The 14,545-nt window shown below is 36.1% G+C and overlaps 2 protein-coding genes across 2 annotated transcripts; both read right to left on the bottom strand.

Moving 5' to 3' along the window:
* Positions 1-7,011: 7,011 nt before the first annotated feature.
* On the bottom strand, positions 7,012-8,923 carry LOC123259241. The gene has a single exon (XM_044719616.1). It carries the CDS (start codon positions 8,716-8,718, stop codon positions 7,012-7,014), a length of 1,707 nt encoding a protein of 568 aa, XP_044575551.1. The 5' UTR covers positions 8,719-8,923.
* Positions 8,924-9,767: 844 nt separating this feature from the next.
* On the bottom strand, positions 9,768-10,802 carry LOC123259163. The gene has a single exon (XM_044719506.1). The coding sequence runs from the start codon at positions 10,800-10,802 to the stop codon at positions 9,768-9,770; it is 1,035 nt and encodes a 344-aa protein (XP_044575441.1).
* Between the last annotated feature and the right edge of the window lie 3,743 nt (positions 10,803-14,545).

Raw genomic sequence — 14,545 nt, 5'->3', positions numbered from 1 at the left:
AATCTAGTGTTCTATCTTCCCTAGATTTGTTTGCACCAGAAATTTCTAAAAAGATAGTTCGTCATAGTAATGCATGGTTTACAAAAGAATTAAAGGTAAAGTGCAAGGAACGCGATATGATCTATAAGAAAGCTAGAAGGAATCGAGATCCAAATTTGCTTGCTCTTTTTAGAACTAAAAGGAAAAATCTAAAAGCCGAGTTAAATCATGCTCGTGAAGAATACTTAAAAAATATTCTCTCAAATCTTCCATATGGTTCGTCTATTGGGAGTAAGCTTAAACATCTTGGACTAATTAAGTCAAATCCTTCTTCACCGCTAAACTTCTTTGATCCTTTTGAATTGAACGAATACTACGCCAACATAGTGAGAAAACACTCACCTTGCAGTGAAAATTTTGTTGAATTGCTGCCCAAGAACCATTCAAGGCAAGTTGAGTGCTCATTTAAGTGGACCAAGATTGACATCGTTGATGTTACTAAGGCATTGCATATTACTCTTCCAAAGTCTAATGGGAAAAGTCCTGATGAATTGGATTTAAGATGGCTACGTGACCACCTTCCACAAATTTCACTGTTTCTTACGGCTTTATTTAATAAATCTCTCGATACTGGAATTTTCCCTGAAATTTGGAAAGTTATTTTCATAATTCCTCTGAACAAAACTTCACCACCTAGATCTCCATCAGATACCCGTCCTGTAGCAAATTTATCACATCACGCCAAAGTTTTTGAGAGGATTATTGCAAATCAAATGATAACTTATCTGGAAGATAATGAGCTTCTTGATAGTTTTCAATCTGGTTTTAGGAAGCATCACAGCACACAATCAGCATTATTGAGGCTTACTGATGATATTAGGCAAGCGATGGACAAGAACAAACTTACTATATTAGTGTTGTTTGATTTGAGTAAAGCTTTCGACTATGTTGATCCCAAAATCATATTGATTGCGTTATTTGAGCTTGGATTTTCAGTGGAAACAATTATTTGGTTTTTCTCCTACCTATCAAACTGTTCTCAGTCAATATTGAATAATCTTGGGACTCCGATTCAGCTCCTCAGAACTTCATCTGGTGTTCCTCAAGGTTCTGTTCTCGGTCCAATCTTGTTTCTGATTGTCATGAATTCTGTAGCCAGATGGCTAGTGTATTGCAATCATGGTCTGTTTGCTGATGAAATATATCTGTCGACACTTCTTTTTATATCAGCTACAAGAGGCAGTCAGACAGGTCAACACTGATGCACAATCAGTTGCGGATTGGGCAAAGAAGCATGGCTTGGCGATAAACTTGTCCAAGACCAAAGCTATGATCTTGGGTTCAAATAGTAAGCTGAAGCAACTAAGTAATTTTGATCTGCCACCCATTGCTATAGATGGTGTCATAATTCCTTATGTCGATACTACCAAGTGCTTAGAATTACACATCAGCAGGAACCTGAGTTAGAATCATTATGTCCAGCAAGTAGTAAGCAAAGTAAACTCAGCTCTGCACTCTCTCAAAGTTCGAAAAAACATCTTTTCAACTGACATAAAAAAATTGTTAGTATCAGCTACCATCTTACCACTTGCTGACTACTGTTCCGTCGTACTGGTAGACTCAACATCTGAAAATGATTGGAAATTTCAGTGTGCGATAAATTGCATTTTTAATCTTAGAAAAGATGAGCATATAACGTCTTATCGACGAGAATTGGGATGGCTCTCTGTGAAATATCGTAGAATGTATTTCATGAGTTGTTATTTCTTTAAGCTACTTCAAGTTGGTAAACCCAAATACCTACGAGATTTTTTTATTGAGGAGACTGGAGTTAGACGCTCAGATAGGTTAGCAACCAAAAAACACTCTCTTTACACGTTTCCGCGTTTTACTACGATCTTCATGGAGCGGTCATTCCAAGTGAGTGCAATACGCTTGTGGGAAGAACTACCTGAAGAGATTTTCAACTCATCTAGCCTTGAAGTATTCAAAAATAAAATTTTTGACTATTTGTTGAATTTGGATCATTAATTATGTTATTGTAAAGTGGAAAAATTCTCTATTTACTATTAAATTCCAAGTGTTGAATACTCTAAGTTTGTTCTTTTATCAGTTTTTATTAATAGAATAATTTATTTGAGTTTGTTAGTTGAATTAGATAAAAATAAACATAAATTTTGATATTAGATTCATGCTCTAGTTTATGTACTTATATTACTTTATATTATGTTACTATTATTACTGTATTTGTAAATCATATTGTATTTAAATTGCCATTTGGCCTGTGCCTTGGCATAAATAAATTTATCAATCAATCAATCAATCAATCTCTCTCTCTCTCAGAGTCTCAGGAAGTTACAGCTGTTAAATTGGCAGAATTGACTGTTAATGTTAAAACAAATGCTGAGTCAATTAAGGATTTAAGTAAAGCTAGAAAAGCTGATATGGATTCTGTTCATGAAAGACTGTGTAACATTGAGAAGTCGGCTCCTTTTTCATCTATTTTTTCACAGGCACCAGGTAGCACTACTGAATTAGTTATTTCAGGTATTCCTGACTCAGTGGCGAAAAGCTTAGCACCGCAGGACATTTTAGCTGCGGTTCTAAACAATCTAGAGTTGCCAAATTTAGCTAATAGTGTCTTGAGTTCTCGAAAATTTGAAAACAGGAACAGACAGCCACATAATCTAAACATTCCTGTTATTCATTCATATATTATTTCTTTGATGTCGACTCCGGTTCGCGACTTTATTATTGACAGGAAACGGAAGTCAGGAAATCTTTTGGTGAAAAAAGTTTTTCCTACTCAAGTTGATGCGGCGTTCAAAGGATCCATTTATCTTAATGAATTTTTGCCTCCAGAAACTCACCGATTTTTACTTAAAACTAAGGAAAAAGCGAAGAATAGAAAATTCAAGTTTGCTTGGGCTAGAAGTGGACAAATTTTTGTAAAAAAAGATGAGAACTCGGAAAGGCTCACGATAAATTGTGAATCTGATCTTGCTAAGCTCGATTAACGTTCAACTGACTCAACGGATATCTCTATACAGATTACTTCATCGCAACTCAATGTTTTAAGTCTAAATATAAACAGTGTTATTGGTCATATTGCTCAGTTTCTAAATTTAGTTAATGATACAAAACCTGACATTATTATTCTTGTCGAAACTTGGCTTAAACCTTCATTAAATAATGATTTTTTACCATTAGATGATTATTTTATAATTCCAAGAGATCGAATCCTGAAACATGTAAACACCGATCGTCATATTCAAGGTGGTGTGGCTTGTCTTATTCATAAATCACTGAAAACTAAAGTACTTCATATTTCAACTTCGGATCATTTAAATCAACCAGAGTATCTTATTGTTGACGTCACTTTAATTACAGGATCTCACCTTTTACTATCTTGCATCTACCGAAGACCTAAAGGACTCCTTCTCAATGAATTCTTTGATATTCATTATAGACTTGCATCAAATTATAACAACATTATTATTGCTAGTGACCTGAATTGCAATTTGTTGGAAGATAGTTATACTGCAAATCATCTAAAGAATTTCATAACAGAGTCGTCACTGTACTGTGTACCTTATGGTGCAACCTTCCATAAAAACAACTGTGATTCTTGGTTAGATATCATTCTGTTGGATAGTGAAGCTAAACTTCCCTCGTTCACTAAATCTGAGTCACTATTCATTGACGGTCATGATTATTTGTTCTGTCAATACAGATTAGATAATTTAAGACCATCACCGAAGTTAATCACCTGCAGAAATTTAAAGGATTGTGATCATCAAACTTTATCAGCCTCACTTATGGATTGTTTAAGAATCGAGCGTACTGTTTTGGAAAATTCAGTTCCAAATGTGTTGCTAAATACCTTTATAGCTGAGATCTTATCTTCTCTTGATTTATATGCACCAGTACGCACTAAAAGAGTTATTCGTCAAAATAACCCTTGGTTCACCAGAGAGTTAAAAATTAAGTATAAAGAGCGTGATGTAATTTACAAAAAAGATAGGAGAAACCAGGATCCGAACTTGCTTGCTCTTTTCAGATTAAAGAGAAAAGAATTGAAAACTCAGTTAAATCATGCTCGTGAAGAATACCTGAAAATTGCTCTCTCAAATCTGCCTTATGGTTCAACTGTTTGAAGCAAACTCAAACATCTTGGATTAATTAAATCAAATTCCTCATCACCGCTAAATTTCTTTGATGCTTGTGAATTGAATGAGTACTATGCAAATATAGTCAGAAAACATCCACCTTGTGATACAAATTTCGTTGATATTTTAGCACTTGAACATGCGAAAAAGGTTGATTGCTCATTTCAATGGACCAAGATTGCTATAGTTGATGTCACCAAAGCATTGCATCTTACATTGTCCAAATCAAAAGGAAAAAGCCCTGACGGTTTTGATTTGAGATGGCTGAGAGATCATATTCCATAAATATCACTCTATCTCACAGACTTATTTAATAAATCTCTCGAATCTGGAATCTTCCCTGATATTTGGAAGATCATCTACATAATTCCTCTGAATAAGATTTCACCACCCAGATCTCCGTCAGACACTCGCCCAGTTTCAAATTTGTCACATTTAGCTAAAGTCTTTGAAAGAATTATTGCTAATCAGATAATATCATATTTGAAGGAAAACGAGTTATTTGACCCCTTTCAGTCTGGATTCAGGAAACATCATAGTACGCAAACGGCTTTGTTGAGAATCACTGATGATATTAGGGAAGCCATGGACAAGAGTAAATTAACTATATTAGTTTTATTTGATTTGAGCAAAGCATTTGATTACGTTAATCCCAAAGACATTCTGATTTCGCTATTTGAACTTGGATTCTCAACACAAACGATTATTCGGTTTTTCTCCTACTTATAAAATCGCTCTCAGTCAATACTGAATGATCTTGGGATTCCAATCCAACTTCTAAAAACGTCATCCGGTGTTCCTCAAGGTTCGGTTTTAGGTCCAATCCTATTTCTCATTGTCATGAATTCTGTGGCTCAACGGCTCATATATTGCAGACATGGTTTGTTCGCGGATGATAAATATATACTCTTGCACTTCTTGTTGAATCAATTGAATGAAGCTGTCTGGCAGGTTAATATTGACGCACAGTCAGTTGCGAACTGGGCAAGAGAATATGGGTTGGAGATTAACCTATCTAAGACTAAAGTTATGATCTTGGGTTCAAACAGCAAATTGAAACAACTTGAGGGCATGGATTTACCACCGGTAATAGTAAATGGTGTCATAATGCCCTACGTCAACTCTACTAAGTGCTTGGGAATCCATATAAGTAGAAACTTATCTTGGAACTATCACATTACTCAAACAATCAGTAAAGTGAATTCAGCTCTGCATTGTCTCAAAGTTAGAAAAAACATCTTCTCAACTCCAATCAGAAAATTATTAGTATCTGCAACCATCCTTCCTCTCATTGATTATTGTACTGTTGCATTGATAGATTCATCATCTGACAACAATTTAAAACTTCAGCGTGCAATGAACTGCTCAATAAGATTTATCTTTGATCTCAAGAAAGATGAGCATATTACACCTTATTGACGAGAGCTGGGATGGCTATCGGTGAAGTATCGACGAATGTATTACATGAGTTGTTACTTTTATAAGCTACTTCAAGCTGGGAAACCCAATAACTTACGAGACCTGTTCACAGAAGACATTGATACCAGACGCTCCAATAGGTTAGCAGCTAAAAAACATTCTTTTTTCAAATTACCTCATTTTGCTACTACCTATATGGAGCATTCATTTATGTTTTGTCGAAACCTCGTCAAAGTGCCGAGATTTCGTGCTTCAGTTTTTAAAATTCAATTTTGATTATTAGTGTAGATGGATAGGAAATTTAAATAAATTACACTCGATGTTTGGGACAACAGGAAGAAATTTATTGTCCCAGAGGAGGAAAAATCTGATGATCAGATAAAAAAAACCTCCTCGATGATAATTACAAGAAATAAATGTGTATGAATGTGTAATTGTTGTTTAATCAGGATCTGGCCTGAGCTATTGTTATTTCGTCAGGAAGGACCTGAGCTATTGTTATTTCGTCAGGAAGGACCTGAGCTTTTGTTATTTCGTCAGGAAGGACCTGAGCTTTTGTTATTTCGTCAGGAAGGACCTGAGCCTTTGTTAATAAAATATCTCTTGGTGAGAATAGTTTAATGCGTATTGCCAAATGTAGGCGAATACTGATGACTCTTCTGGAGAGTGCTTTTAGATTGTATGTGTGTGTGTGTGAGAGAGAAACGATCAAAGCCAAGGAGGCATGATCAAAACCACGGGCCGTCAATACCCAAAAGAGTGAGAGAGAGCTCGGATGTATGGCGTTAGTCCGAATTACCGTGTAATTTCTATAAAATTGCGTTTTACCGAAAGTAATTGAATTCAATGAATATGATTCGAATGATAATAAGTAAAATGATGTTAAACGATGTGATTTTTGAGAATATCTCAATTGTACTGTATGATGCGTAATATGCGAGAGCGATTGCGTAAAAATTACTGCTGATTCGAGGGCCTCAGAGCAACTGGTGGTACTGGCCACCGCACGAGTAAATTTGGTTTTTCCTATACGGCCCCGATCGGCGCTATACCGTTCTGCGCATCCGCCGCAACTTGTCGCCTACGATGTCTCCCGAAATTGTTCGAGAAAATTCTCGTTGAAGCTAGAGCTAATATATAGATATAGTCATCTGATTTCGTACGCCCACGCTCTCTCTCAACAGATATAGATGTAATTGTATAGTACAATACATGCATGATTCTACTCTGCACACACACACGTTCATGGTCTATCGTATAGGTACGACTCGACTCGACATCCTCCCCCCGTTGCGAAGGGATGAGCAAAAATGTTGTTGTGTAAATGTATGGTGTTTTACAATGTTTGATATGTTACAAATAAATTGATTAATAACAGTTATAGATTAATTGACTCAATGGCAATTACAATCAGTTTAATTAATGACAATTACAATATATCAAATCATGTATTGTCCGGTAGAGGACATAAGACAGTAATATTTCTTTTATAGAGTCCGTGTGCTGTTCGAACAGTTGCGACTCGGGTAACTCCATCCTCGCCTGGATGGACCTCGACGACCACTCCCAGTTGCCACCGCATGCAAGGTTGATTTTTGTCCATGATGAGAACGACCTGGTCGGGTTTCAGTTCTCCTTGGGACGAATGCCATTTTTGACGTTTTTGAAGTTCGCTGAGGTACTCCAAGTACCAGCGTTGCCAAAAATGCTGGCGAGCCTTGGTAATAAATTGCCAAGCGTTGAGACGATTATCTGGAACATCAGAAAGATCATTTTCAGGTAGCATGGTGAGAGGGCGACCAATTAAAACATGAGCAGGTGTCAATGCTAGTGGATCGTTAGGATCACTAGATAAGGAGCATAAAGGTCGAGAGTTAAGGATTGACTCGATTTGCCCTGCAAGAGTGTTTAATTCTTCGAATGTAAGAATTTGATTTTTTACGACTCGTCTAAAATGATGTTTGAAAGATTTGACGGCAGCCTCCCAAATGCCTCCAAAGTGTGGAGACAATGGTGGGTTAAATTGCCAAGTAATGTTTTTACGTACGGCATATTCCTTAACTCTGCCCTGATGCTGTTCAGATTCAAGTAAATAATATAGTTCTCGGAGTTCATTGTTTGCGCCTACAAAATTAGTTCCATTATCTGAATAAACATGAGATGGAACGCCTCGACGACCGATAAATCGTCCGAAGGCACCCAAAAATCCCTCAGTCGTCATATCGCTTACGATTTCGAGATGTACAGCTTTGGTAGCCATGCAAATAAAGACACAACCATACGCCTTAATAATAGTCCGATTTCTAAATTTCTTTTCCTTAATAGATACAGGTCCAAAATAATCCACTCCTACATGAGAAAATGCAGCTGAATCAGTGACACGTGCACTTGGTAAGTCTGCCATTTTACCATGCAATAAAACTGGGCGATGTCGAATACAGTCGACACATCGCCTTACTATTCGACGGACTTGATTTTTTCCATCGAGCAACCAGAACCTATGTCGGATATTATAAAGTGTACTCTGAATACCAGAATGATAAGTTTTCGTGTGCGTTTCACGAATTATTAGATCTGTCACATGGTGAGTAGAAGGTAACAAGATAGGATGTTTTTCAGTAAAGGAAATAGGAGCGTGTTTTAGACGTCCACCAACTCGAAGAAGACCATGCTGGTCTATGAAAGGATTAAGACCCCTTAACCGGAGGTTTTTTGTTTCCCCTGTCTCCCTTATTTGTTCAATTTCATAACTGTATTGTTCGTTTTGAATCAAAAGCAGTATTTTCGTTTCTGCTTGTAATTTTTCTGTAACCTCTAAGCCCTTGCCCTTAAACTTGTTAGATTTACGCATGCGCAAACAGTATGCGATTGAATGTATAAGAGTTGTGTAAGAAGAGAAACGTTGAAACATGTCTGTGCAGGTGGCAAATAGACAAGTGTTTTTTCTAAGACCGGGTAATTCAGATGGAATTGTCGAAATGGAGATAGGCCATTTCTTGTGGTCAAGTTTGAGCCAATGAGGACCCTTAAACCATAATTTGTTAGTTAAAAATTCCGCAGGAAGTTGTCCCCTGGATAAAGCGTCAGCCGGATTGTCTTTAGTACGAACGTGCCGCCATTCGACCTTATCACCTAATGATTGGATTTCCATGACTCGATTAGCCTCAAAGACCTTGAGAGATTGTGGTGACCGCTTCAACCATTGAAGGACGATGGTTGAATCCGTCCAAAATATAATTTGAGAAATTGGAAAATCGAATGCCGACACCGATTCGTTGTAAAGACGTGAAAGTAATTGTGCGGCGCATAATTCTAATCTTGGGATCGTTACTTCTTTAAGAGGAGAAACTCTCGATTTCGCGCATGCTAATCGTATCAATACTCGTCCTTGTTGATCAGTCGATCGTATGTATAAACATGCTCCGTAACCGACTTTACTCGCGTCACAAAATCCGTGTAATTGTATGTTCGCTGCATCGGGAACAGAAATATGACGTTCGATAGAAAAGTCTTTAATGAGATTTAATTGTTCAGAAAATTTGATCCAACGCGAGTGTAACTCTTGCGGTACCGATTCGTCCCAATGAATTTTAAATTTCCAACATTCTTGAATGATAATTTTTGCAGCTAACACGACTGGCCCCAATAATCCCAAAGGATCGAAAATTTTTGCAATATTAGATAAAATGTTTCGTTTTGTTATTTTTTGAGATAAATCAATTGAATTGACTGTGTATAAGAATGTATCTCTACCCGAATTCCAAACAATTCCGAGAGTTTTTGAAATTGGATTGTCCTCGATAGCACAATCTAAATCTAAAGTTCTTTCATCAAAGTTATCAAGAGCGTGTCGATGGTTCGATGCCCATTGACGTATGTCAAAACCCCCGCGTCTTAACAATAAAATAATTTCATCTCGTAATTGTAAAACTTCGGATAGAGTATTGGCCCCGGATAAAAGATCATCTACGTATAAGTCCCGTGTTAAAATTTTAGCAGCGTTTGGAAAATTACTCCTTTCATCATCTGCAAGTTGTTTTAATGTACGTATAGCTAAGTAAGGAGCGGACGAAACTCCGAAAGTGACTCTATTGATCTCGAATGTTGCAATCTTGTCATCAGCATACCAGAGTATTCGCTGATAACGACGATCATCCGGGTGGATAAGAATTTGTCGATACATTTGCGCGATATCGGCGGTCATGACGTATGTGTGCGTTCGGAAACGGAGTAGATGAGTAAAAGTTTGTCTTGGATAGTGGGCCCTGTTAATAGAGCGCCGTTTAAAGAGATACCTTTGTCAGATTTGGCAGAAGCATCAAAAACAACACGCACTTTAGTAGTGTTGCTTGAAGCCTTGATCACTGGGTGATGTGGCATGTAATAACCGGATATTTGTTCATCTGATACCGGTACCATGTGTCCCAAATTTATATATTCCTGCATTACCTTAAAGTATTCTGTTTTAAGGTGAGGATCTGCATTTAATCTCTTCTGTAAAGATAAAAAACGTCTATAAGCCTGAGTTTTTGAATCTCCAAAATCGACCTTATCTACGCGAAAGGGTAGTCGTACTACATAGCGCCCACTTGTTTCGCGTGTCGTGTGAAGTTGATAATGAGCTTCGCATGAAGACTCTTCGAACGATTTTGAATTTTGAGACCCGGCATCTTCAATGATCCAAAAACGCGTTAATTGATTTGATAGATCTGTTAATTGACAAGCTACAGATTGATTATGATTTTCATCATTGACTCCCCCCGCAACAACCCAACCAAGTTGAGTTTTTTGTAATATTAAGTCGCAGTCGTTGCGTGACAAGTTAATCTGTCCTATCGATAAAAGTGATAAAGTCGTGCCTGAGCCAATAAGTACGTCAACTGGTTTCGGTAGATGAAATTGAGGGTCGGCTAATTTTAATGTTTTCGGTATTTGAATAGATTCTCGTGGGAAAACTTCGTTTGGACTTAAGTCTGCAATTTTTGAAATAGTTAAAAAGGATAATGATCTTTTAAATTTATCGTTAGTGGATTTGCAGTCTATTTGTACAATGTGTCTCGAAAAAGTTTGCATACCGTTAACGGCTCCGATAGGAATTGAACATGTTTGCATCGGAAGTTTTAATTTATTTGCTAGTTCGTCGGTAATAAAGTTGGCTGTAGCACATGTATCGAGAAGTGCACGAGTTTGTATAAAGTGTCCAGCCGAATTACGCATCTGAATGAGAGCGCTCATCATTAGTTGACATCGCGGTGCTCGTAAAGTGGTCGCGAAAGTGTGGTTGACTAGTCATGCTGCTGTTTCTTTTTCAACTGATTCTGGTTTGCTAGTAGTCGTTGAATTTGCAGCATGTCCTCTTGGAGGATGCTGAGTTGATGATTGTGAAGTTGAGAAGGATTTAATATGTAATAAGGTATGATGGAATTTCTTGCAGGTCTTACATCTGGTATTAGACCGACACGGTTCCTTATGTATTCGAAGGCAATTTCTACATAATCCTTTTGCCTTAACAAAAGCTAGTCGTTTGTCTATCGAGAATGCTTGAAAGGTTGGGCATTTATAAAGAGGGTGATCGTTACAACAGCACGAACATTTCGTCGAGTGTGTTGTCATAAATGATTTTACTTCAGTTTCTGTCTTCTGAAATTTGTTTGTATTTCCCTGGCGTTCAGAGTGACGTCTTTTTGAGGAGTGATGTTTGTCATGAAATGTAAATTGATTAAGTGTGCTAGCCTTGAATGAATAGTCAGTCAAAAATTTACAAAATTGTCAACTGTCGGAAATTCGTCGTTACTTAAAGTTTCCTCCCACTTTTCCTGAGTTCTGTCGGTAATTTTTTCTCAAATAGTCGCACCATCACACCGCCGCTCTTAAGAGCTGCTAAACTGTCTAAAGTCGCTGTATTTTGACGTAAACAACTCACAAATTTGTTTATATTTTGCGAAGTCGGGTTTGTCATGTTAGGACAGTCAATGATCGCATCGTAATGCTTTGCAATAAGAGCGCGTTTCTTTTCATAAGTTTCAGTTAATAATTCCCATGCTCGTTTGTAGTTTTCTGCACTAGTGTCAAAGAAATTCAATAAGTCAGCAGCAGCGCCGGTTAGTGAACCACGCAAATACAAGAATTTATTAAGATCGTCTATGTCGGTTCGTTTGTCGATCATGCTCACGAAAGTGTTTTTAAATGAAAGCCAATTTTCGAAATTTCCGTTAAATTTGGGTAATTCTGTAGTTGGCAGCTTTACGAGTTTTTGTCTTTCAGTCATGGTGGAATCGTTAAATCTCGAACTGTTCATTTGTGAATGATCGCCGGAACCGCCGGGTGGATTCAAGGTTTTTAATTTGCTAGCAATCGCGTAATAACGATTGCGAACTTCTTCTGCTTGAATCAGTTCTTCGTTTTCTGGTTCTGTCACAGAAAGTTCGTCAGTCAGATCATCGTATTCTTTGAATAATTCAGTCAATCGATCTAAACGCAAGGATGCTTCAATATTATCGATTTTCTCATTCGATAACGCGGTCTGTAATGTCGTCATCCTTGTTTTAATTACAGTACGTTTACGTTTTAATGCTTCGCCCGACATGTTGATTGACAATAATGAATTGACACGGAGTTAAATGTTTAGGTTAAAGAATAAAATAAAATTGCACAGCTGATGGTATGATAATTAACAATTAATAATAAATTAATATGAATTGAATTGCACAATAAAAATGTGAGTTAATCAATAATATTTAAATACTATATATTAAATATGCAATAAATTTAAGTGAAAATAAATTGAATGAACTTTTTAATGATACGTTGAAAGAGAAAAAAAATAATAAATAAAAAAATAAAAAAAATTAAAAAACAAATAAAATCTTACGTAACTTGAGAGATATCAAGTTCTAAAACTTTATTTATGTTTAATGTTAAACCGTTAAGTATTTAAAACATAAATATTGAGCGAAGAAAAAACATAAAGGAAAAATAATAAATTAAATTTTATTTGACACTTGAGATTTTCTGTAACGGTCGTTCTTTGTTCCTCAACGTGTTGCAAGAAAAAGTAACCCGGTAATACTACATATGTTTGGCTGTGCCAAGTAAACAAAACAAAATCTTTTCCAGATGTGAATTTCTCAGAAGAGAAAATAAAATAACGTTTTTAAATAATAACCGTAACTAAAATAATTTATAATACTTTAAATATTGATAAATTCAGAACTGTTAAGCAGTATATGATTAATATTAAGAAATCAGCATAAATAAATAGTCTAATAACTAACTGAATAAAAGATCAATTGATAGCTAATAACAATGAAATTAAATATTGTTAATAAATTGAATAAATGATAAATGAACTTTAATAATAATAGAATTAAATAATTTTCATAAAATATGTTGAAGAATTTTACTAATTAATAAAAATAAATTATCAAAAAATTAAACAGTCGTTAAATAAATAAATGATAATAATTACTGTATAGAAATTAAACGATAATTTAAACAAGTATTAAGTATTACGTAAGTTTGAATACTAAATTAAATTAAATTAAAATTACTCTTTGACTGGGATCAAATAGTAATTTAGATAAATAGTTGAGAATAATTTTTCAATTGAGATTAAATAATAACTTAAGTAATTAGTTATTAATAATCAGCAATGAAATTTGAATGAAAAATTGAATGAGAGTGAATAAATAGTCAATCAATGAAGATTGAATGATAAAAAAACCAAATAGTAAATAATAATTAATTATTGTTGGATTAATAAAAAAGACTTATCTTTATTTTTTTGGAATTTTCTCCAACGATGCTGGCGGCAACTGGGATGTCGTGGTCGTGCTGCGATGAATTGCGATGTTGAAGTTGGAATTGTTGGTTGAACAATACACTTCACTGTTATAATTTCGTAAAACCAGGGTGTCGTGAACCTCTACCTCACAGGAGGCACCAAATGTTTTGTCGAAACCTCGTCAAAGTGCCGAGATTTCGTGCTTCAGTTTTTAAAATTCAATTTTGATTATTAGTGTAGATGGATAGGAAATTTAAATAAATTACACTCGATGTTTGGGACAACAGGAAGAAATTTATTGTCCCAGAGGAGGAAAAATCTGATGATCAGATAAAAAAAACCTCCTCGATGATAATTACAAGAAATAAATGTGTATGAATGTGTAATTTTTGTTTAATCAGGATCTGGCCTGAGCTATTGTTATTTCGTCAGGAAGGACCTGAGCTATTGTTATTTCGTCAGGAAGGACCTGAGCTTTTGTTATTTCGTCAGGAAGGACCTGAGCTTTTGTTATTTCGTCAGGAAGGACCTGAGCCTTTGTTAATAAAATATCTCTTGGTGAGAATAGTTTAATGCGTATTGCCAAATGTAGGCGAATACTGATGACTCTTCTGGAGAGTGCTTTTAGATTGTATGTGTGTGTGTGTGAGAGAGAAACGATCAAAGCCAAGGAGGCATGATCAAAACCACGGGCCGTCAATACCCAAAAGAGTGAGAGAGAGCTCGGATGTATGGCGTTAGTCCGAATTACCGTGTAATTTCTATAAAATTGCGTTTTACCGAAAGTAATTGAATTCAATGAATATGATTCGAATGATAATAAGTAAAATGATGTTAAACGATGTGATTTTTGAGAATATCTCAATTGTACTGTATGATGCGTAATATGCGAGAGCGATTGCGTAAAAATTACTGCTGATTCGAGGGCCTCAGAGCAACTGGTGGTACTGGCCACCGCACGAGTAAATTTGGTTTTTCCTATACGGCCCCGATCGGCGCTATACCGTTCTGCGCATCCGCCGCAACTTGTCGCCTACGATGTCTCCCGAAATTGTTCGAGAAAATTCTCGTTGAAGCTAGAGCTAATATATAGATATAGTCATCTGATTTCGTACGCCCACGCTCTCTCTCAACAGATATAGATGTAATTGTATAGTACAATACATGCATGATTCTACTCTGCACACACACACGT

This window comes from Cotesia glomerata, linkage group LG1, assembly GCF_020080835.1.
Source record: "Cotesia glomerata isolate CgM1 linkage group LG1, MPM_Cglom_v2.3, whole genome shotgun sequence".
Lineage (NCBI taxonomy): Eukaryota > Metazoa > Arthropoda > Insecta > Hymenoptera > Braconidae > Cotesia > Cotesia glomerata.
This window is presented reverse-complemented; position numbering and strand designations above follow the sequence as displayed.

What these genes read in the sequence shown, in the direction of transcription:
- LOC123259241 (XM_044719616.1), bottom strand. Translation starts at nt 8,718, where the DNA reads ATGGAAATCCAATCATTAGGTGATAAGGTCGAATGGCGGCACGTTCGT.
- LOC123259163 (XM_044719506.1), bottom strand. Translation starts at nt 10,802, where the DNA reads ATGAGCGCTCTCATTCAGATGCGTAATTCGGCTGGACACTTTATACAA.